The sequence below is a fragment of the Diceros bicornis genome, chromosome 10, assembly GCF_020826845.1.
Source record: "Diceros bicornis minor isolate mBicDic1 chromosome 10, mDicBic1.mat.cur, whole genome shotgun sequence".
Taxonomy (NCBI): domain Eukaryota; kingdom Metazoa; phylum Chordata; class Mammalia; order Perissodactyla; family Rhinocerotidae; genus Diceros; species Diceros bicornis.
Window position 1 is genome coordinate 40,893,316 of NC_080749.1, and position 24,977 is coordinate 40,918,292.

General features: G+C 39.7%; 1 protein-coding gene across 1 annotated transcript in view; it reads left to right on the forward strand.

The window, feature by feature from the left end:
- Window positions 1-602: 602 nt before the first annotated feature.
- The window catches only part of UPP2 (uridine phosphorylase 2), a 40,308-nt gene continuing 15,933 nt past the window's right edge, over window positions 603-24,977 (forward strand). The window contains 6 exon segments of the mRNA XM_058549750.1: window positions 603-664; window positions 6,215-6,314; window positions 6,563-6,592; window positions 12,776-12,919; window positions 15,626-15,689; window positions 15,692-15,733. Coding sequence (XP_058405733.1) covers window positions 603-664; window positions 6,215-6,314; window positions 6,563-6,592; window positions 12,776-12,919; window positions 15,626-15,689; window positions 15,692-15,733 — 442 coding nt within the window.

The following is a 24,977-nucleotide window of genomic DNA, read 5'->3' on the forward strand; positions in this document are numbered from 1 at the left end:
GGGCATTCTGAGGTTCTGACTTTGATGTTTTTCTCACTTGTGATCATAAAGAATGAAAACAAGTTGGTGAGGGGTAGGAAGGGGTGGAAAATTGAAATGTTTGATAACTGAAAGTTCTCATGTGTACTGGACTCATTTTTGAGACAACCGAGTGAAGTTGTTACGGCAACCAGTGGAGGACTTGCATCTATATACAGCTGTCCCAAAGTAAATCAGTCTGTGTGCTACTCCAGACGCATGCTGGGACCAAGGCCAGATGCAGGGGAAAGGCTCACTGGTCAAGTTAACAAACTAACTAACCTAGTCAAAGAGATAGGATGCTGTACCTTCAAAGGGAGCCTGTCTTCTTGGAGAACTGTTGCTCTAAGAACTTGGCTGTAATATAAAAGGTCATGTCAAGGAGGATATTTTTGAATTGATAAAGAAGTTTAGAACACTAAGAGAAAAGTTCCATTAGCAATTTCAGAAGACAAGCTTTAAGGGAGGATGTCATTCTAACTGGGAGCTGAACTATTATGATTCGTTCTATAATTTAACAGCAAATAACAATTTTTTTCTTTCCTAACATTGACTTAAGAGTGGCTATCCACATAGTACAAAGGATGGCTTTGATTTTACCTGCTTCCAATAAAGCCATGAGATCTGACAGGAATACATACATTGAGTGAGTAACTTTGAATTTTTATTTGTTTCGATCAGATGGATGTTTCTTGGATTTTATATTAAATGCTCAGAAGATGGACCTCTACAGTTATGTAAGTTTCTTAAGTTTAGGGATGTTGTAGTTGGAACACAGCTCATAATACAAAACAAAATAAAAACAATGCAAATTTTCTTCCCAATGGCATTTTCATTCCTTGGTTCTTGGAGGGGGGTTGGCTCATCTAAGAAAGTGAGGCAATATGTCAATTATATCCCACAAAAAAAAAAAAAAAAAGAAAATGGGGCAAAAGAAGTCACCAAAAACATGCAAAAGTTTAACCAATCTGCTTGAGTGAATAAATTCAAAATTCAGCCTGGAATTCAGCCTGGAGTTCAGCCTTTAATTCCAAGACCATGGGCTGTGTCTGAGAAATAATTAAAGGGGCCTCCCAGTGCCTAAGGGAGATTTAACTGTGTTGCAGCATATTATGAAGTGAGCTCATATGCTTTGTGATGGACTTTACGTAGAATTCACTTCTAAAATCCCGTGTATGTTATTCATCTCAGGGGTAGACATAAATCTGCCAAAGCTGTCTGCAAATTTAGCTCCAATTCTTGCCCCAGGTTCACAGAACATAATAGAACATTAATCTTCATGAGGCTTAAGGAATTTTTGTGAATTCCTTCTGATTTGCTGAGAGTTGTATGAAAGTTCTGGCTTAGAGCCTCCATTATGTCAGCATTTCAAAAAATGTTCCACTTAACTTCCCAGACAGAGGTAGCCCCCTACCACCTTCATTTCTTCAGGGAAGCTGAGGAGACAGAAGAGGGAAAATTATGAAAATGAAGGTAATGGTAAAATGGAAAGACTTCTTCTCAGCCAGCACTTTTCTTTGGTTACCAATGTTTAATACTGACCATGCTGTGTAACTTGTCATGGTTTGCTAAAAGACTTTATACCCAGCCCCACTTTTCACCCACGTTTTAGGAAAACAAAAGAAAATGCAAAACAAGGCTGAGGAGGAAACAGTACACCCAAGTCTATTTAGTAAAAATTATATATTTTGGAAAGATTGAAGTATTGCAATTGCCAGATTGATGTTGGGTTGAAGTTACCCCAAATTAGTCTTTCCCTTGGTCACTGATACAGTGATCATGTTAGAAGTGCTTCTTGATGAGCCTAATGGGATAAAAATCTTCTACAGACATGCCCTCCAATTTTTTGAAGAAGGGTTCATCAGACGTTGGGATAGACATCACAAAAAACTAAAGAATATCCCCTAATGAATTAATATAATGAGTATTATAATTAGCACAAGAGAATATAATTAATGGTTATGCTGGTTTGAAAATTTCTTCTTGAAGGTAGGAAAAGTGGAGTAGATCAGTGACTTTAAAAATATCAAGGTCCAGATCTCCTTGACCAACTGAATCAGAATTTCCAGGGCTGGGGCCCAGGTATCACTACTTTTTAAAGTGCTGCAGGTGATTCTGATATGTAGTTAGAGTTTAGGATCACTGAAGTAGATGAATGACACTCTTTTATAGAGTAATGATTCATGGATTCAGTTGAAAATCCCAAGGAAAATCTCTAGGTAGTGACAGACAGTTTGGGCAGAGTAAAACAAAAAGTGTAATAGAAGTTGGAAGAGAAAGTGGATGGCAGTGTTTCTCAAACTTTCATGTGCACAGGAATCACATGAGAGTTAGTTAAAATGCAAATTTTGATTCAATAGGTCTAGAGTGGGGCCTGAGATTTTCCATTTCTAACAGGCTTCCCCGACAACGCTGCTGATGCTGCTGGTTCATTGACCACACTTTGTCTAACAAGGGACTATGGGTAAATGTCCTCTTGCCCCTTCCAAGAGAAGAAAGGAGATGTCCTTTTGCTTTGAGGTTTTGAGGCTTATTCTGAAGTAGTAAAGTGTACTAATATCATGAAATATTTTATTTTTGAAACCAGCTATGATCCGCTAATTAAAAATCTGTTACTCTAAATGGTTTTGAGAAGAAAATTAATAGTATTTCTGTTCCACTTCCTGAACAGTTAAATTTAATTCAACAAATAGAATTTGTTAAGACTTAGGGATTAAAAAAAGATATATGAGACAGCTTGCATGAGGGAATTCACGATCTTTCTGGAGAGACAGAAAATTAACATGCAAAATGCTATCTATCAGCTTAACATGAAAAAAATGCTTTAGGAGCACAGTGGGAAAGGGGGGCAGGAATTTATACTGACTGAGGGGGAACGATGCTTGGAAAAACCTTCATGGAGGAGGTGATATTTGAATTTGACCTTGAAGAATGAGTAGGATTCCAATACATGAAAAACAGAGGGGAAGGGGAAGGATGTTTCAGGAACAAAGGCCTAAAGAGGGGTTCTCAACTTTGCCTGCATATCAGATCATCTGAGAAGATTTAAAAAATACTTTCAGAGTCTACATTCATTGGGGGCTGTGCACCAGTGTTTTTTTTTTTTTTTTTTTTGTGAGGAGATCAGCCCTGTGCTAACATCCGCCAATCCGCCTCTTTTTTTGCTGAGGAAGACGGCCCTGGGCTAACATCTGTGCCCATCTTCCTCCACTTTATATGGGACGCCGCCACAGCATGGCTTGCCAAGCAGTGCGTCGGTGCGCGCCCGGGATCCGAACCAGCGAACCCCGGGCCGCCGCAGCGGAGCGCCCGCACTTAACCGCTTGCGCCACCGGGCCGGCCCCGCACCAGTGTTTTTTAAAAAGCTTCCTGGTGCTTTTAACAGTCAAGGATCACTAGAGATATATAAAGACACAAGGTTTTTGTTAAGATGTTTAGAGGTATTTCGTAGGAAATGGGAAGAATGTTGTGCAAAGAAGTCTCAGATGTTTCTTGGCAAAGAAGGCTTGACCCACTGTGGTGTGGGGTAGATAATTTGTTATCACTAATCATAGAGCAGTAGATAATTATTACTGAAATAAGCGAAGGCTGTGGATGATGTGCTTCCTAAATATGAATTAGATTGAATTAATGTCATTTCTGTAGCAGCAGTCAGCTCACTGTCTCATGTTCCATGACTTATACTACTTTACTGAGAGAGAGGGAGGAATAGTGGCCCAGCTAACACTGCTGTGATGGAGGCCTGGGTTGGGGTACTGGCCACTGGGATGGAAAGAAGGTGGTGTATTCAGCATGGTTGGTGGAGTCCTCAATGGCAGTGCTACTCAAAGTGTGGTCCTCGGATCAGCAACATCAGCACCAAGAAGGAGCTTGTTAGAAATGCAAATTCTGACACACACATCTCCAACCTGCTGAATCAGAATTTCTGGAAGAGGAGCCCATGAAGTCTCCAGTGATTCTTATGCATGCTAAACTTTGAGAAGCACTGGTCCAGGGAGCTGAAAGAGACTATGGAACCTAAAGATTATATACACACATACACTCAGACACAGACATACACAAAACCTCCTGGAAAGCCGAAAAGGAGGCAAAGATGTGCAGAGATGTAGAGACAGCGGTGAAAATGGGAGGAAGAGCACGTGGAAGGATTGCCACTGGAGCATAAGGCTGTCTGTGCAGGATGCAATGTTCATGCAGTAGGGAGGGGAAGGGGCAGGAGGGCCGGCAGCCGCAGTACGGCTGGAATGGATGGTGTGGGCAGTACTGGGATGTCACCAGGATGAGTGAGAGTGAATAGGTAGTCACTGGACTGCACGGGGTAAGGAGTCACGAGGTGACACCAAGAATGGCTTCAAGGTCTTCTAGCTATAGCCCTTGCTTTTTGGCAAGCTTATCTTTCCATTGGCTCCTTAGTAATCTCTCCCACATTCTCTTCTAGGCATCTGGTGGAAGGATGGTGCTGGACAGAGGTTCTACATTGAAGTGTCCTGCTTTTTATCTTACCTTTTGTTTTGAAGTTTCTCTACCTTACTACAACAATTTTGTACTCTTATGGTTTCATGTCTTTACTAAAATCAGGTCTTTCACTTTATCCCTCCCGCCTTCTCCAAGCTCTTTAGTCTCACTTCTCCTCCTTCATGCTTTTTCTTGAGCATTCCTTCTTTTGATAAGCTCTAATTCCTGTTTCTCCAGAACTATGTGTCCATTCATTCATTCTTTGCCCCTATTATACCCGAATTCAGACTCTCCAGGTTCCTACTCAGCTGTCTGCTTCCACCCCATCATCTTGCTTCATTTATTTCTCACTTAAATCTTCTAATGGGACAAAGATCCTTTCCAAGTATGTTGACCAAACTGAGAACCTCTCATTGGTTGGGTAGGCTAATGCTGTTTAAAATATCAGTGCCTTCTTGCTCAATCCAAAACAGGTTGTTAGGGTAAAGAGGGGTGTCTATTCCACGCAGCCATTCAGAGATCCAGAGATTTCCACCTAGTGGCTCCACCATCTTCTGCATTTGGCCAAAAGACAAGGAGAGAGAGAGAAAGAGAGGGAGAGAGGGAGAAAGAATCAGATTTGAATGAGATACTATTTTTCAGGAGCCAGGCCTAAAAGTAGATGTGTCATTCTCATCCACATTTCATTGTCCAGAATTCAGTCATATGTCCTCTCCTTACTGCAAAGGAAGCTGAGAATATAGTTCAGCATTGTGCCCAGGAGGAAAAAGAATTGGAGTTTGATGAACACATCGCATTCTTTGCCACATCCTACTTTTTCTTGTCAGTCTCGCTAAAGCTAGTACCTTTCAGGTTTTCGATGTTGGGAGGTGAAATAGTGAGAGCTGGTTATTCTGTGTTCACTGTATATCAGGTGTGTTACAGAAATTATCTCATTCAGGCCTCAGGGCAATCGTACAAGCAGTTACAATTTTTACTATTCCCATTTTATAGATGGAGAAACTAAAGAACAAAGATAAAATGACTTACCCAAGGTTGCACAATTAGTATATATATGGTTGAACTGGTAGTGGAACCCAGGCAATCTGACTGTAGTAGTCCAGTAGTTTATGTTATACAGCCTCCCATGCAAAGAAAGAAGATGACCATTACAGCCAGACAGAACTGGATAGAAATGACTATCCGGTAATCTACTGGTGGTGTAATCTTGCACAAGTTTCTCAACTTCTGTACGTCTCAGCTTCTTCACTTGTAACTTGGATTGTTAATTTTACTTACCTAATAGAATGGTGATGGGATTAAATGAGGTAATATATTTATTACATGCAGTTTTCATGCCGTTGTGCAATTTTCATGCTTAGTGCTCTGCCTGGCCCATGGTAAGTGCACAGCAAATATTAGCCATTATTGTTATCATTATTATAGCACAATGCTTCTTGACAAATCAATTTATCTTTACTGCAGGTTTGTATCCAATATTTGGGCTAGCAGCGATCATAGGTGTAGACTGATATCCTTTCTCTTTTGTGTGCTTTCTCTCCAAATTTCTTTTTCTTATTTGTTTTTCCGGAGTAAGAATTGTTCATGTTAAAAATCCTTACCTCATGTGCAACTATGACATACAACTATCTACTGGGGCTTTGGGGGTAAAAAAAAAAAAAAGGAGGAGGATTGGCAATAGATGTTAGCTCAGAGCCGGTCTTCCTCAGCAAAAAAAGAGGAGGATTAGCATGGATGTTAGCTCAGGGCTGATCTTCCTCACACACACACAAAAAAATCCTTACCTGGATTCTATGGATAAAGACATTCTCTATCATTTGGATTTAGGAACAAAAACACACATCTACCACCAATGCATAGAGACAGAGATTGGATTGGTGGTTACCAGAGGGGAAGCGGGGAGGGAGGAGGGTGAAAGGGATAATTTGGCACATGTGTGTGGCGATGGGTTGTAATTAGTATATGGGTGGTGAACATGATGTAATCTATGCAGAAATAGAAGTATAATGATGTACACCTGAAATTTATACAGTTATAAACCAATGTTACTGCAATAAACAAAAAATTTAAAAAATAAATAAAGAAAGAAAGAATACCACCAATGTCTGGGGATGTAATGGTAAAAGTATTTCTAACTTTAGGAAAAATGATTGAGTTTCCTTTGTTAATATTTTTTCTTATTTTCCCAACACAAACTTATACCTTTGGCTAGAAAAATGTCAGAGGTCCCAATAGGAACCGAAACCACACTCATTCTCTGAAACAATTTAGAATGTGTACATCATGAACAATTATTTCCACCCCAACAAGACATAAATGTTCCCAACCTAAGTCTAATACAAACATGATTATTTGGCTGCTCTGGGCCCTAGAGATAAATACAATTTTATTGACAATATTGCTGGGTGTTCAGAATTCATTATGATTCAGTTCACTGTTTAACATCTGCATTTACAGCTGAATCTCACTAATTCTCATTTTATTAAATCATAAAGTAACTCAACAAAACTAACAACAGTATATTATTCCACTTCTTGAAAATAACCACCATCCAATATTTCGTATTATTAAGATTTTTGTTATTTCATGAGAAATATTTAATGAGAAAATTGTTTATAAAATACTGCTAGGAGCATTGTACTTCTGTATTATTTGTTTTATCTTAAATATATTTTAATTATAAAAGTGGTCCATACTCGTTATTTAAAATTGAGAAAATGTAAGAAAGAACAATGATTTTTAAAAACACACCTAAAAAAAAATCTACCACCTAAACATCAACTTGTTTTCTTTTCTTCCAATTCTTTTTAATGAGTAGATTTAAAAATAGTTGGTATTATATAACTTTGCATCCTGCATTTTTCACTTAATTGTATGTCATTAACATTTTTCCATATTATGACATTTTCTTTGAAATACATTGTTTATGAATGTCAAGTGGCTGTGCCATGTATTATATAGTCTATTACTGACTTTTATATTGAAGTATTTTCCATTAATAAATAGAACTCAAATGGATATTCTCCTCCCTAAAGATGTCTCACATTTAAGTCTATTTGCTTAGGATGATTCACAGAAATGATCAAAGGGAATAAACTTTTAAAAGAATTTTTTTTCCAAAAGACCTACACCTATTCAAAGTCCCACCAGTAGAGAATTGTGTGGTTTTCATCTGACTTTTATTTACTTCTTTGCAATTACAAAAACAAAAATAAAAGCTCTCACCTCCACTATCTTGATAAATCTTTCACCTTAGCTCTTTTAGGTGGGTTTAACAAATATTCATTTCCTCCATAAAACAAGGAAATTGAGTTCAGAGGGGTTAAAGTAGGTTAAATTATATCATACACTGGCAGAGCTAAGACTTGGACCAAGGACTTGCTTCTTCTAAGTCCTATTTCCAGGGTTCTTGCCCGCTGCACTAGGTGGACTCTTTGAGTCATAGTAACTGAGAATAGTTCATCAATTGGGAAGGGGGGTTGAAGAGAGGGGAGGAGGAAGAAGAGGAGGTTAGCAAGAAGAAGAAGAAGAAAGGGAAGGAGGAGGGAGGGAGAGATAGGAGAGAGGGAAGGAGGAAGGGAGAAAGAGAAGAAATAAATCTAGGGTGTTCATTAACAGTAGGTGCTACAGTGTTTCTTCCTCCTCCCATCTCTCCTGGGTTATGATGTGTGAGGGTATAGGCTGATTTCCTGGCAGCAACATGACTCGCTCCTTTCTCCACTCCCTTCCAGACTGCTGCTCCTTGCCTTTCAGTGGCCTCCTTCTATCCTTTGCTCCATCTTCTCAATGTAACGTCTCCTCCTACTTCTGTTTCTGTTGTTTATGCTCCAAGATTCATTGAACGAGGCTGTCTTTGATACTCATTAACCAGACTTTACCTGAATTCAGATGCTAGGTTTGAGTTTCATGCTTCACAATGATTTTCCACAGACCCTTGTCGGCAGATAACTCTGATTAATTAAAAGACTTGCGATAATTAATAAACATCTAATTAATACACTAAAAAGACTTAGAATATGTTTTTGACACAGAAAGTGATCTATTATCTACATATCTAGGTATCTATCTCTCCTCTACCATTGGTGGAGCGCTTTCCATGTATCAGACTCAGTATTAGGCATATGCGTATGGTATATCATCCAATCCCCATAGCAACTAAAGTAGTTAGTTATTATCCCCATTTTACAGATGAGGAAACTGCAGCTCAAACACATATGTAGTGTTATAACTTATAGTGTTATAACATATGTCTGTACATATGTATGTACACATGTATATATACGTTACAATATATATCTGTACATATGTCTATAACACTATATACGTGTATCTCCACAGATATATATCTATAACAGGTATAACACAGCTTGTAAGTGAAAGAGCTGCGATTAAACCTTAGGTTTCTCTGATCAAAAAAGTAATGGCTTTTTCTCTATTTGAAAGAAAAAGCATTACATTTTGGTACTTCAAGGATTAGTTTCTAGGAAATCATTGGGAGGGGCAACTTTGTTTTGGACATGAAAATAAGGCGACTTGCACACACACACACACACACACACACACACACACAGAGTTGTTTCATGTCTGTTACAATCCCAGAAATCAGGCCTTCACCTCTCTACCCGACTAGATTTCATCAGCACTTATGCTCACACTCAGTCTATCGTAACCACTGTCCAACTTTATAAGCTCACCATCCACCTGTTTGTGGACCCCTTCAGTAGATTCTCTTTTGGATAGAAAAACATGCTCTGGTTTAGAACCTGTTTTGTCCCACTAGAGAGCAACTCTATTGATTGGGCCATTTTGATGGATAGGAGGGGGTGTGTGTGTGTGTGTGTGTGTTTACTGGGGAGCAGTTAACGTCATTCCAAATGATCAGACCTGGCTGCTTAACCTATACGAGGGTTATTCAGAAGCAGCAAGTAAAGTAGGACTGATATTTACAGATGCTTTTCTCAGAAACTTGCCTTCTTCTAGCCATGTTTCTATCTTTGAATGGGAACATGCTAGGCTCAATTTCTTGACTCCCTTAAATCCCAGGGCAGCAATCCCAGCTAAGAAGAGAGAATATAATTCACCAGCACCTGAAAATTCAGCCTTGTCTTCACAGAGGTGATAATAATTATTAAAAGCATTATCTTCAGAGGAAAGGAGGACTCTGGGTGTGTAAAATTTAAACGCTAGAGATTCTGACAATCAATCCTATTTCCCCGATTTCCTTACTTACTATATTTTAAAAGGTATTGCTAGCTGCTGTTGCAAAACATCAGTGACTTAACACAAGGTAAGTTTATTTCTCACTCACATTGAGTACAAAGTGGGTGTTCCTGGTTGAAGAGTGGCTTTTCTCCAACTGATGATTCAGGGACCCAGGCTCCTTCCATCTTGTTGCTCTGTCACCTTCAAGGAGTGTCTTGCAAAGTTTCTCTGGGTGTCAACACCCATCCAGCAGATGGAAGAAGACAATCTGGAGGATCACCAGTGGGAGATTCCTATGGGCTAGGACTGGAAGTGGCACCCATCACTTCCGTTCACATTCTAGTGACTGGAACTCAGGCATATGGCCTCATCTAACTGGAAGAGAGGCCGGGAAGTTGAGTTTAGTTGTGTGCCTGGAAAGAAGGGGAGATAGCTTTGGTGAACAACTAATTAGTCTCTGCCATGCTAACTGGAATTGGTCAAACAATTGAAAAATATAGTGGAGGATCTTTAGAAGTTATCTATTCAAACTCAACATCCAGATATGTCTTTTATAACGTCTTTTATAAAATTATTAGCTGGTACCCTCCAATCTTTCCCTGGAAATTTCAAGTAACATGGAAAAGCATTACCTTGTAACACTCTATAATATGCATTTTAAAAGTATTTGTATTCTCTTGTTAACATATAAAATACGTAAACTGTAATAAGACCAGATTAATACAACATGGCAAAGTTAAGTCTTTTAAGACACTAGGCATATTTGAAAGTGAGTTCATTCTGGCAGTCATTAGGCAAAGTCCTTATAATATTTTTGTAATACTTCAGACTCTTTCCCAGTACATTTCTATCTTCTTTGATAAAACCAGGACAAATGATAATTTTGTTTGTGATGTAAATCACAGAAAGTGTCACTTAAGGTCAATGTTCGTTGGTGGTCTTCAGTCATATTTTACTTCTCATTAAAGCAGCAGACTAAAAATTGTGTCTAGAGGTGATATTTAGTAAGTCTGATTTAGGAGGAAGGATTCAAGAATGAAAATGCTTCTGTCTATACATATCATCTTTATGTGTACAGAAACATTCAGAAATTCCTGTTGATTATAGCAATATCTACAGTTCAAAGAAGAATTCAAACCGCAAGCTATTCTAACATCTGTTTTGGTTTTATGGTCAATCTGAAGAGTTGTAATTTACATTCACTGGTACCACACAATGAGGTTATTTTCAAACTACTGTTTTTTGTAAAAAGAAAACCAAAAGAAAAAAAATATGACCTCATTGTACTTAGATCTTGAGCCAAGTCTTAACTATCCATACGAACAGAGGGAAAAATTTTATGAATAATCAATAATAATTTAAAAACTCATCTTAGACCATGGTCTTATCCTCTTTGCTACCCAGCTGCATGGCTAATGTTCATTGCGGTTCACTACCAACTTTAGGCCCATTAGAGAAAATCATAAGAAGGCACAGAAAAGACAATAATGAGGGTAGAAGAGAAGCAGAGGGCATGGATAAAAAGATAATTACATCCCATAATTGAGAATGAGTGTGGCAAAGGAATTATTGCTAAATGGAAACAGAATGCATCATGTAATCAGACCACCCAATAGTCATAGTAAATCGTTTGTGAATGGAGGAGCCTACTCTACAAACTCAGTTAGGTATTTCCTTAGACAGATCTTCTTTATCCCTGTGAGGGACCTCACCAGTAATCCTCTGATCCTCTGCCTAATGCTGCCCACATCAGTCGGGCACCACCAACTGCCTTTTCCTTACTGGATTTGAACAGCTTCATTTATACTAGGTTCTGCAAATACAGAAACAATAAGAAAGGTCAAAAGCAGGGCCAGGAAATTGCTATATGATATTAAAAAGAGTAGTTGATCACTCAGAAGGTGCCTGGCTTTGTGCAATGTCCTCTGCCATATTCAGTCCCATTTTATCCTTACAAAACCCTCCAAAGGGTATTGTGTTTCTCTATTTAGGAGATGATGATCTGAGGCACATAGAGATTACATGCATAACAGTGAACAAGTTACTTATCAGTGATGGGTTTGGGGTGCAAAGCCAGATTTATTGAACCTCAAAGGGCAGGTCCTTAACCACTGTCAACTTATCTTTCTGACTCAGAGCTTCTTCAGACTCTGTGCACCTCACTGCTTAGCTGAGATTCCCAAATGGCTTTGAGCCTGGCGCCCTTCTGTGGGCTGTGCTTCCTCGGGTCTCTAACATCTGCTGCTGCTCGTCCTCCACTGCTGACCCCTGGTACTCGCCCGGCTGGCTGCTTATCCACCTGCTATCAAGCCACTCCAGTCCTCTCTCTGGCATCCTCCTCTCCCATCCCTGGGGTTGAGTACCCCTGACAGGCTATTACACAAGCAACCAGCAGACAATTTTATTACCATATTTTATTAGACTTGACACCCTTGATTTGCAACACTTATTGTCATTTCAGAGATGCTAAATATGAATAAAACAAAACTAAAGTCAAATCGTTGGAATTGATGAAATACTGTAGTGAGATTTGCAGTCTACAATGATAAGACTAATTCCATGAGAATTTCCTCTAAATGAGAAGTTGAAAAGTCTCAACGTGATTTCTTTAAAGCATTAAGTTAACATAATACATTTCATAACAAAAACTTATGATTGGGGATGTGGAATCAGAAAACATACCTAAAACTCATAGCCGTCCTTTTGTTCTCATGTTACTTACACCCCACGTCTTCGGTACTTACACGCCTCGCATATAGCCTGCTAATGCCCCACAATAGGATGTCTCTATTAACTTAAGATGCTGGTTGATGTTCGCTGTAAACAAGAACACCAGGAAACACCTACTGGAACAAAATGAACTCTTACTTTGATTTTGCGATTATCTTTTTCTTTACTAATTATGTACATCAAACTTTGTGTCTGGTTGCCCTATTTACAAGTTAATGATGCAAATTAGTTAACTCACAAACATTACCTAACATCTACACATACTCTTAAGTAAATTACTGAAAAATAAAATAAAAACATTAGCGTTGAAAGCTGACCCTTTGTTCTTATCCTGGTTACTAAGGCAGGTATTGTTTATTTTTATTAACAGTTTGTCTGCATTTTTGGGAGCCCCAAGAGAATGAAAGCGTTTGCACTGTTTACGCACAAGGAGCTTGGGTTGGAGGAAAGTGTAGAGGACATAAGGGACATCTGTGCTCTGTATCTACACCCTGGTCCCACGCTCTCCATCAGAGTAAGTACTCAATGGTTGCACTTCAGGTAGTCATCTCAAGCTGGAGAAAAAAAGTGGGGACTTCTGAATATAGGAGTTCTTTCCCCCCTGTTTTGCATTCTTACACAATCATATTAAGTGTCCAGGTGTGACATTCATTACTGGAAAAAGTCCTAGGGGCAGAACATAGCATTCAGTGTCACTTTAGTTTAGCTGATTAGTTACCACTTAGCTATTCGAGTTAGGAAAAAACCCTCAAAGCACACCTCCTCTCTCTTTCATTTATAACTGATTAAGCCACCAGCAATTTTCTTCCTTCTATTCCTTATCCAGCTTTGGGAATGTTGAGCTTTTAGCACACAGGGGCCAATTTTCAGAATTGCCAAAGTGGTGCCGTTTAACACCATAATAAGCCTGCTGAAAAGCTGCTAATGCATGTCCACGGAGCTCTTGTGAATTGCTCCCCTATATTTAGAATATGTTAACAGCTCTGGACACACGCAGTGTCCTAACACAAAGTGAAATGATTTGCAATTTGGGGGAACACGTAGACCATTTGCCCCTTGGACTCAGGGTTGCATGCAGTTAAGTTATGAGAGTGTGTATGCATGGGCACCTAGTTCGCCTAAGTTTGCCTTTCTGCACAGGGCTGTATTCTGAAACAATAGCTCTGAATTTGTCACATATCTGGACACTGCAGCCCTCTTAAGGGGCACAGCCAGGCATGCCAGGGGACAGGGGAAGAGTCGATTGCAGAGATGCGACAATTCCAAAGAGCTGAGTTATAAGTGGCTCCTGCACTGGGGAATAGCCACCCTCCATCGATAGCTCTGTAGCTGGTGAAGGAAGAATGGATGATCATCACTGGAAGCCGGGAGTAAAGAAGGGAAAATTATGCAACGCTGATGGGGAAGCTAAGTTGATCTCCTCACTGGGCCAAGCATGCCTGAAATCTGCTTTGGGCTCAAATGAGAGAATCCATTCATTTATTCATTTGTTCATTCAACAAACAATTATAGAATATCTACATTAGACAGAAACTGAATATCCTCTGATCTTGGCAAATTTTGTCTTACTAAATTTTGCTTGACTTTTAGACTAGAACTGTTTGTCTTTTTTTTTGCACAGTAAATGGGTAAGGACAAAAAAGCAAGGTTTACAAAAGTATGAAACTATCATAAATAAGCAGTAAAACTTCAGAGTAAGATCCAAAAACAGCAGTAGACTGATCCTGCTGTCCTGTCAGGGAAAAAGAGCTGAAATATGTATCAGGCCCAGAGGTCAGCCAATTAGGAATGGGCCTCACTAGGCAGAGGATTTCCAACTGGGACCCTTTCTTTGAAAATTCTTTCTCTCCAACAGCTGTTGAGAGGCGTGTGAGGGGGCGGGGGGAAGAGAGAGAGATTAGCAGAAACACACAAGCACATTTGGCATTTTATCACTGTGTGGCATAATAAATGATAATCTTAAACCTATCAAATATCTGATTTAGAAGGAACCTAATAGATCAAACAATGGTTCATTCTCTTAATTTACAGTTGAGGAAAATGAGATTTAGAGAGTTTCCTCATTAGTGGCAGAGCCAATGCCAAAGCCCAGACTTGTTAATCTTGGACATACAAATTAACACGGGTTTGATTCATGTCTCCAGAAGACTTACAATGCATTTGGACATCAGGACATGTTCAATGGAAACCAAAAATGGGGAACCCAGAGGTGCAAAGTTTCCATAGTTCAATATTCTTGGTGCGAGAGGGAGGGAACTGAGGAGAAAACATCATGATCATGGCTGCAATGGTTTTCCAGATTTGTTAATGAGAGAACTAGTGACAGGCATCACCTAACTGCCAAGATGCCCCTGGTGTTTTCCCGCACACAGAGTCTTTGTGCCCAAGAGTAGAATGCATTGAAGAACACATTTGAGTCTCTGATGTTATGTTAGGAATGAAATCACCACTGATTCTAAACTTAGCTCCAGCTACTACAAATTCCAGCATAGAGGATCTTTCTGGAAAGTTATTAGAATGTACTGTAACCACCAGGAGTCACTAAGTCCTCTAACCTGTGTTGACCCCTATTCTGGTGACATTGATTCTACCATTCCAAATGCTGAACCAAACTGGAGTTATGGTCACGATCTATAGCAACTTAACCTCCCCTACACATTTAGCATACACTCCCAATTGTTAGGTGTGGATGTAACCCACATTTCTACCCTTGTACCTCTCAGAGCTCACACAGAATTAGCACCAAATGAACGAGGCCATATGAAAGCAATGAAATAGATTTACTATTTCATTTAGTATGGTGGAAAAGGACTAATTACATGGTAGCCAAATTTATATTTCCTCAAAATCAAGTTAATCTTGCAAAAACCTCTTCTTCAAAGGCTCACTGTAAAGACCCCAGTGGGAAGATGAGAAATGGCACTGCCCTGACACACCAGTACACCACACCATCCCCACCTTCTGCTCTTAATGATGAGGGCTGAACTCAGTTTAACTGGCAGGGAGATACCTCTCTCTGATCCTCACAGATGGACACATCCATCAGCATGTCATGTAGGCGTCAGTTAGAGCTGAGTTACATTTTCCTTAGCTTTGGCACAGTCATAATGATTATGTAAATTTATCTGAGGGCTGTTAACTTGTAATGAAGGAAGAAAATATGTCCTGTGCGTATATCAGTTTGCGAGATATATAATGACTTTCTCTTTTCTCTCAACAGCATGGCATGAGCATCCCCTCCATTTCTATTATGCTTCATGCACTCATCAAATTACTGTACCATGCCAGTGCTGTGATGTTACCATGGTCAGAATTGGTACATCAGGGGGTCAGATGGATTGATTTCCACTATTAAATCCAAATGATTGTTCCTTACAGGGTAGCTGCCAAAATACACCAACATACTCAGAGCCCAGCAGAAACACAGATGGGCTAACAAGTGTCAGGAGGCTGGACTTGAGGAAATTTAAAGAAATTTAAATTTACAGAAAATTAAAGATATATTTCCTTTTTTTCTTTCTTTTTTTCTCCATGGAAACCTGGCGTGAGAGATCCCACTGCCTGTGGCCCAGATGGACTGAGGTGTTCTTAAGGGGAAGAGTGGAAGAATTGCTAGGAAATATATTTTGAGGATAAGAGTAAGTTTTGAGCATTAGAATAAATATTGAGGCTTAAGAATTTTATAAGAGACAGAAATAAGCACTTTCAAGTAAAAAAATAATCACTAGGATTTGCCTTGTTTGTCAGCTAAATAAGCAGACTTCATAGCTCTTAGGAAAACATTGCTTTCAGCTCCTGTCAGTGACTGTGTCTCTTTTCTTGGCAGGGTCTTTTCCTCATCAACACACCAGAAGAGGTCAGGCTGGGCTTTTAGGGAAGGGCCCAGTGATGCTTCCTAAGGTTTTCCCAGAGCCTCTCCTTCTACTGTCTTCCCTGGCTGGTGAGGCAGCTGGTCAGGGGCCTTGTATATGCTTCCACACGGGGCTGAGGTCAAGTTCTGAGGAAACTTCTTTCTTTTTCAACCTTTTCTTCAGGAGCAGATCTTATGACGGGGATGCTCTTACTATGTCACCAAATGCAAAAACAGACAGGGCATTGTAACTAGAAAGGTTTGGTTGACAGTGTGACAGAACTGAATGGGAATTATAAAAAAAAAAAAAGCTGAGATTTGGGAGAGAAAGGGTATTAGAATTACACATTTTTGGACCAAGACTGGATCTCAGAAATCCTCAAAGAACTAGAGAGATGACTTGTCCAATATCACAGAGCCACAGGTGGTTGAGCCATGCTTCTCTAGAAACAGACAGGTTCAAAAAGACAGTGCCATTTCCACATCACAGGTACAGGAATAAAGTCCAGCCAAGGCCTCAGGATGAGCTAGAGAACGACAACTGTGGATGTCCATCTAGAAAGAGGAGAATGTTAGCAATCACTGTTGGATCAGGCATCCTTCTGGACTGTAGTTTATCCAGTGTTACCCCAAATAATCAATAGTAGGGAACAACGCATTTGGGGATAAAATGGATAACATGTTGTTAAGTTTGCTTATAATTCTTGGGTTGTGGAATACAAGGATCTGTCTCTATAGCCCACGCCCATGTAGTGTACCATCCTGTGTGGTGGTTGCCACTTGATATTAACAAGTATCTAGCATGGGCAAGGCACTCTGCTGACCATCCAGCTCACGGCCTTGGAACTCTAGGTTTTTTTTTTTGTTTCATGGCAACATGATACATATAGGCAGTACCAGCATCACAATGAAGGCCTAGGTACGGTGGCAAATTAAAGCCCTGTGCTATTGTGGATACCTTCATTTTGAAGTTTTGTCCTCTTTAAGAATTCTTAGTTTATCAATAAGATGAATCAGATGTGTTTGTTCTGTTTTAAGCAGCATTGCACTTGGAGATGAAGGAGGCACAGCTTATTCCTTTGCTGATATTACCACTCCTTAGATGAGTCAACAAAACTTGGTGAGGATAAAGTATTCAATTAAATAGTATTTCAGCCTTTGAGAGATTTTAACCACGATATAAATGTTCTAATGCGTCTAAAAATTAGGATGGCCTGTGAATAACATCATTTTTTTTTTACTGCGGTAACATTGGTTTATAACATTATACAAAATTTCAGGTATACATAATTATATTTTGATTTCTGTGTAGATTACATCATGTTCACCACCCAAACACTAATTACAATCCATCACCACACACATGCTCCTAATCACCCCTTTCACCCTCCCACCTCCCGCCTTCCCCTCTGGTAACCACCAATCCAGTCCCTGTCTCTACGTCATTGTTTGTTGTTGTTTTTATCTTCTACTTATGAGTGAGATCATACAGTATTTGACCTTCTCCCTCTGACTTATTTTGCTTAGGATAGATAACATCCTGAAGGTCCATCCGTGTTGTCACAAATGGCTGGATTTCATCATTTCTTATGGCTGAGTAGTATTCCGCTGTGTATATATATTCATCCCTTGATGGGCACTTAGGTTGCTTCCAAGTCTTGGCTATTGTGAATAATGCTGCAATGAACAGAGGGGGGCATGTATCTTTACGCATTTGTGTTTTCATGTTCTTTGGATAAATACCCAGCAGTGGAATAGCTGGATCATATGGTAGTCTATTCTTAACTTTTTGAGGACTCTCCATACTGTTTTCCATAGTGGCTGCACCAGTTTGCACTCCCACCAGCAGTGTATGAGAGTTCCCTTCTCTCCACATCCTCTCCAACACTTACTATTTCCTGTCTTGTTAATTATAGCCATTCTGACGGGCGTGAGGTGATATCTCATTGTAGTTTTGGTTTGCATTTCCCTGATAGTTAATGATGTTGAACATCTTTTCATGTGCCTGTTGGTCATCTGTATATCTTCTTTGGAGAAACGTCTGTTGAGATCTTTTGCCCATTTTTTAATTGGGTTGTTAGTTTGTTTTTGTGTGTGTGTATGAGGAAGATTAGCCCTGCGCTAACATCTGATGCCAATGCTCCTCTTTTTGTCAAGGAAGAGTGGCCCTGGGCTAACATCCATGCCCATCTTCCTCTACTTTGTATGGGACTCCATCACAGCATAGCTTGACAAGCAGTGAGTTGGTCCACGCCCTGCATCTGAAACTGCGAACCCCGGGCCGCCCAAGCGGAGCACGCGAACTTAACCGCTACACCACAGGGCTGGCCCCTAGTTGTTAGATTTTTTGCTGTTGAGATGTATGAGTTCTTTATATATTTTGGATATTAACCCCTTATCTGATATATGGTTTGCAAATATCTTTTCCCAATTGTTAGGTTGTCTTTTCGTTTTGTCGATGGTTTCCTCTGCCATGCAGAAGATTTTAGTTTGATGCAGTCCCATTTGTTTTTTATTTCTATTGTTTCCTCTGCTTGGTCAGACATAGTACTTGAAAATATGCTGCTAAGACCAATGTTGAAGAGTGTACTGCTATGTTTTCTTCTAGAAGTTTCATGGTTTCAGGTCTTACATTCAAGTCTTCCATTTTGAGTTAATTTTTGTGTATAGCATAAAATAATGATCTACTTTCATTCTTTTGCATGTGGCTGTCCAGTTTTCCCAACACCATTTATTGAAGAGACTTTCCTTTCTCCACTGTATGTTCTTGGCTCCCTTGTTGAAAATTAGCTATCCGTACATGTGTGGGTTTATTTCTGGGCTCTCGATTCTGTTCCATTGATCTGTGTGTCTGTTTTTGTGCCAGTACCATGCTGTTTTGATTACTATAGCTTTGTAGTATATTTTGAAATCAGGGAGTGTGATACCTCCAGCTTTCTTCTTATTCCTCAGGATTCCCTCGGGTATTCAGGGTCTTTTTTGTTCCATATAAATTTTAGGATTCTTTGTTCTATTTCTGTGAAAAATGTTGCTGGAAATTTGATAGGGATTGCATTGAATTGGTAGATTGCTTTAGGAAGTATGGACATTTTAACTGTGTTAATTCTTCCAATCCAAGAGCATGGAATCTCTTTCCATTTCTTTGTGTCTTCTTCAATTTCTTTTGGCATTGTTTTATGGTTTTCAGTGTACAGATCTTTCACTTCTTTGGTTAAGTTTATTCCTAGGTATTTTATTCTTTTTGTTGCAATTGTAAATGGGATTCTATTCTTAATTTCTCTTTCTGCTACTTCGTTGTTAGCTTATAGAAATGCAACTGATTTTTGTATGTTGATTTTGTATCCTGAAACTTTACCATATTCGTTTATTATTTCTAAAAGTTTTTTGGTGGATTCTTTAGGGTTTTCTATATATAAAATCATATCATCTGCAAATAGTGACAGTTTCACTTCTTCCTTTCCAATTTGGATCCCTTTTATTTCTTTTTCTTGCTTGATTGCTCTGGCTAGGACTTCCCACACTATATTAAATAAGAGTGGTGAAAGTGGGCATCCTTATCTGGTTCCTGTTCTTAGAGGGATAGTTTTCAGTTTTTCTCCATTGAGAATGATATTAGCTGTGGATTTGTCATATATGGCCTTTATTATGTTAAGGTACTTTTCTTCTATATCCATTTTATTCAGAGTTTTTATCATAAACGGATGCTGTATCTTGTCAAATGCTTTCTCTGCATTGATTGAGATGATCATGTGATTTTTATTCTTCATTTTGTTAATGTAGTATATCACGTTGATTGATATGCAGATGTTGAACCATCCCTGCATCCCTGGAATAAATCCCACCTGATCATGGTGTATGATCATTTTATTGTATTGTTGTATTCAATTAACTAGTATTTTGTTGAGGATATTTGCATCGATGTTCATCAGTGATATTGGCCTGTAATATTCTTTTTTTGTGTTGGCCTTGTCTGGTTTTGGCCTCAGGGTAATGTTGGCTTCGTAGAATGAGTTAGGAAGCTTCCCCTCCTCTTCAGTTTTTTGGAAGAGTTTGAGAAAGATAGGTATTAAGTCTTCTTTGAATGTTTCTTAGAATTCACCAGGGAAACTGTCTGGTCCTGGACTTTTATTTTTTGGGAGGTTTTTGATTACTGTTTCGATCTCCTCGCTGGTGATTGGTCTATTCAAATTCTCTATTTCTTCTTGATTCAGTTTTGGAAGGTTGTATGATTCTAAGAATTTATCCATTTCTTCTAGATTATCCAATTTGTTGGTGTATAGCTTTTTGTAGTACTCTTTTATAATCTTTTGTATTTCTAAGTTGTCTGTTGTAATTTCTCCTCTTTCATTCCTGATTTTACTTGAGCCTTCTCTCTTTTTTTCTTGGTGAGTCTAGCTAAAGGTTTGTCAATTTTGTTTATCTTTTCAAAGAACCAGCTCCTTGTTTCACTGATTTTTTCTATTGTTTTTTTAGTCTCTATTTCATCTATTTCTGCTCCGATTTTTATTATTTCCTTCCTTCTATTGATTTGGGGCTTTGTTTGTTCTTCCTTTTCCAGTTCCTTTAGGTGTACTGTTAGATTGTTTATTTGAGATTTTTCTTGTTTGTTGAGGTAGGCCTGTATTGCTATAAACTTCCCTCTTTGAATGGCTTTTGCTGTATCCCATGAATTTTAGTATGTTGTATTTTCATTTTCATTTGTCTCCAGGTATTTTTTGATTTCTCTTTTGATTTGTTCATTGACCCAATTGTTGTTCAGCAGCATTCTGTTTAATCTCCACATATTTCTGGCTTTTCTGATTTTCTTCCTATAGTTGATTTCTAGTTTGATACCATTGTGGTCAGAAAAGATACTTGGTATCATATCAGTTTTCTTAATTTATTGAGACTTGTTTTGTGTCCTAATATGTGATCAATCCTGGAGAATGTTCCATGTGCATTTGAAAAGAATGTGTATTCTGAAGTTTTTGGATGCAATGTTCCGTATATATATCTACTAAGTCCATCTGCTGTAATGTGTTGTTTAAGGCCAATGTTTCCTTATTGATCTTCCGTTTGGATGATCTATCCTTTGGTGTAAGTGGAGTGTTAAAGTCCCCTACTATTATTGTGTTACTGTCTATTTCTCCTTTTATGTCTGTTAATAATTGCTTTATATATTTAGGTGCTTACATTGGGTGCGTAGATATTTACAAGTGTTATATCCTCTTGTTGGATTGTTCCCTTGATCATTATGTAGTGCCCTTCTTTGCCTCCTGTTACAGTTTTTGTTTTAAAGTCTATTTTGTCTGATATGAGTATTGCTACCCCAGCTCTTTTCATTGCCATTTGCATGGAGTATATTTTTCCATCCTTTCACTTTCAGTTTGTGAGTGTCTTTAGGTTTGAAGTATGTCTCTTGTATGCAGCATATACGGGTCTTGTTTTTTTATCCAATCAGCCACCCTAAGCCTTTTGATTGGAGCATTCAATCCATTGACATTTAAAGTAGCTATTGATAAGTATGTACTTATTGCCATTTTGTTACTTTTTTTCTGGGTGTTTTAATAGTTCTTCTCTGTTCCTTTCTTCTTCTCTAGCTCTCTTCCCTTGTGGTTTGATGGCTTTCTTTAGTAATATATTTGGGTTCCTTTCTCTTAATTTTTTGTGTATTTATTATAAGTTTCTGGTTTGTGATTACCATGAGGTTCATATATAATAACCTATGTATATAGCAATCTATATTAAGTCGATGCTCTCTTTAGTTTGACCTCTTTATGAAAGCTCTACTCTTTTATTCTCTTCCTCCCACATTTTATGTTTTTAATATCATATCTAACCGTTTTTTTGTATGTGTGTGTATCTGTTACCCTTTTATCATGGAAATAGCTAATTTTAGTACTGTTCTCTTTTGACCTTCATATTATCTTCATAGGTGGTTGATCTGCTACCTTTTTTTTTTTTTTTTTTTTTTTTTTTTGTGAGGAGATCAGCCCTGAGCTAACATCCGCCAATCCTCCTCTTTTTTTGCTGAGGAAGACGGCCCTGGGCTAACATCTGTGCCTATCTTCCTCCACTTTATATGGGACGCCGCCACAGCATGGCTTACCAAGCAGTGTGTCGGTGCGCGCCCGGGATCCGAACCAGCGAACCCCGGGCCGCCGCAGCGGAGCGCGTGCACTCAACCGCTTGCGCCACCGGGCCGGCCCTGATCTGCTACCTTTTACTAGTGATTTTATTGACTTTTTTTTTTGATAATTTTCTTATTCCTATTTGTGGTCTTCTTTTTACCACTTAAATAAGTCTCTTTAACATTTCTTGTAAGACTGGTTTCTTGGTGATAAACTCCTTTAATTTTTGCTTGTCTGGGGAACTCTTTATCTCTCCTTCCATTCTGAATGATAACCTTGCTGGGTAGAGTATTCTTGGCTGTAGGTTTTTTCCTTTCAGCACTTTAAATATATTGTGTCACTCCCTTCTAGCCTGTAAGGTTTCTGCTGAGGAGTCAGCTGGTTGCCTTATGGAGTTTCCTTTGTATGTAACTTATTGCCTTTCTCGTGAGGCTTTTAGAATTCTCTCTTTATCTTTAATTCTTGACATTTTACTTACAGTGTGTCTTGGTGTGGGCCTCTTTTGGTTCATCTTGTTTGGTGCTCTCTGTGCTTCCTGTACCTGGATGTCTGTTTCCTTCCTTAGGTTAGGGAAGTTTTCAGCTATTATTTCTTCAAATAGATTCTCTGCCCCTTTGTCTCTCTCTTCTCCTTCTTGGACATCTATAATACGAATGTTAGTGTGCTTGATGTTGTCCCAGAGATCCCTTAGGCAGTTCTTGTTCTTTTTAATTTCTTTTTCCTTTATCTGTTCAGCTTGGGTGACTTCCTCTAGTCTTTTGTCCAGCTCGCTGATCCATTCTTCTATCTCATTTACTCTGCTGTTGAGTCCCTCTAGTGAATTTTTCATTTCCAGTATTGTATTCTTCATTTCTAATTGGTTTTTTTTTATATTTTCTAGTTCTTTGTTGATGTTCTCACTGAGTTCATCCATTCTTCTCCCAAGACCAGTAAGCATCCTTATGACTCTTTTTTTTTTGGTGAAGGAGATTGTCCATGAGCTAACATCTGTGCCCATCTTCCTCTATTTTATATATGGGACACCACCACAGCATGGCTTGATGAGTGGTGCATAGGTCTGTGCCTAGGATCCGAACCTGCAAACCCTGGGCCGCTGAAGCGGAGCGTGTGAACTTAATCATGATGCCACCAGGCCTGCCCCCCTTATGACTTTTTGTTTGAACTCTTTGTCAGGTAGATTATTTCTGTTTCATTTAGTTCGTTTTCTGGGGTTTTGTCCTGTTCCCTTACTTGGAACATATTCCTTTGCCTTCTCATTATGCCTCTTTCTCTGTGCTTATATCTATGTATTAGGTGGGTCAGCTACATCTCCTGATCTTGGAGAGGTGGCCTTATGTAGGAGATACCTTATAAGGCCCAGCTGTGTGCTTCCATTTTGTCACCAGTTCCAAATGTTCCAGGAGTGGCCCCTGTGTGGGCTATGCGTGCCCTTCTGTTGCGGCAGGGTTGCTCTTGTTGCAGGCGCCCAGGGAGGCTGGACTGTCCCCCTGGCCAGCTAGTCATAATGCTCAGCTGCGTGTGGCTGCTATGGACCCTTCAGTCACTTTATTGGGTATGGGGAGCCCCAGCACATTTGGCTGCAAGGTCTAATAGCACATTTCTGTTGCAGTTTTTCTGTTAAGTGAATAGGACCCTAGCATGAGTTGTTGCTAAGCTCAGGGTCTTACAATTGCTGTAGGCCTCCAGCCTGCAAGACTCTACAGTCAGCTGTCTCAGGACTGCAGCTGAGTGGGGCTGGCCCCAGGCACCGGAGCATCCCATTATTTCAGGCTTTGGGAAGTGGGGCCGATCCCCTATGTGGCTGTTTGATAAGCACAAGTCTTCTGCAGCTGACAAGCACCCCCATCCACAGGGCCACACACACCGTTTAACATAGTCCTACCCCATGCGCATGTCCCGGCCCCTTGAAGTGGACCCAGTCTCCCCACAGCAGAGGCCCCACCTACTCTACCCGCTTCTCACACATGCCCTGTCCCACAGAGGCAGACCCAGTTACCCGACTACAGAGGATCCAGGCACCCAGCCTAGGCAGGCCCACGAGTTGCCCAAGGGCTTGCTGTTGGGTGGGGCCAGTCCCTAGGGTGGGCTGCCTGCCCTGGCTGAGTTTGATTAAATTGGTGCTCTAGTGGGTGGGGCAGACCCTGGGCTAATAGGCTAGGGGAAGAACTCCAATGGTGTTTGCCAGCGTCTGTGTCAGCATGCCTGTGCTAGGTCACAATAATGGCTGCCACCAATGTCTCAGTCCCTGGAGAGGTCTCACCTCTCACTGAGATGCACCTAGAGCCTATCACGTCAGTCTCTTTTCACCAAAGGACTGCATCTTTCTTTCTGGTGATTTTAGGTTGCTTTCCAAAGTGGGTGAATTTGTGCATGGGCACTTTAAAAGCTGGCTTTTTTTGCCTTATTGCCTTATGTCTGACAGCTTTTCTGGGGGTATTCTCTGTTGTAGTTAATAGCCAGCAAAGCCAGATATTATGACACTTGTATTGATTGTGCTGAGTCCAAAAGATGCTTATAGCAGTAATGCACCCTCCCTCAGGTCTCCCACCCTTCCAGGGAAGGCTGCTTACCTTAGGATTGCTCCTGGCCAGCCATGAAGTGCTGCGGCTTGC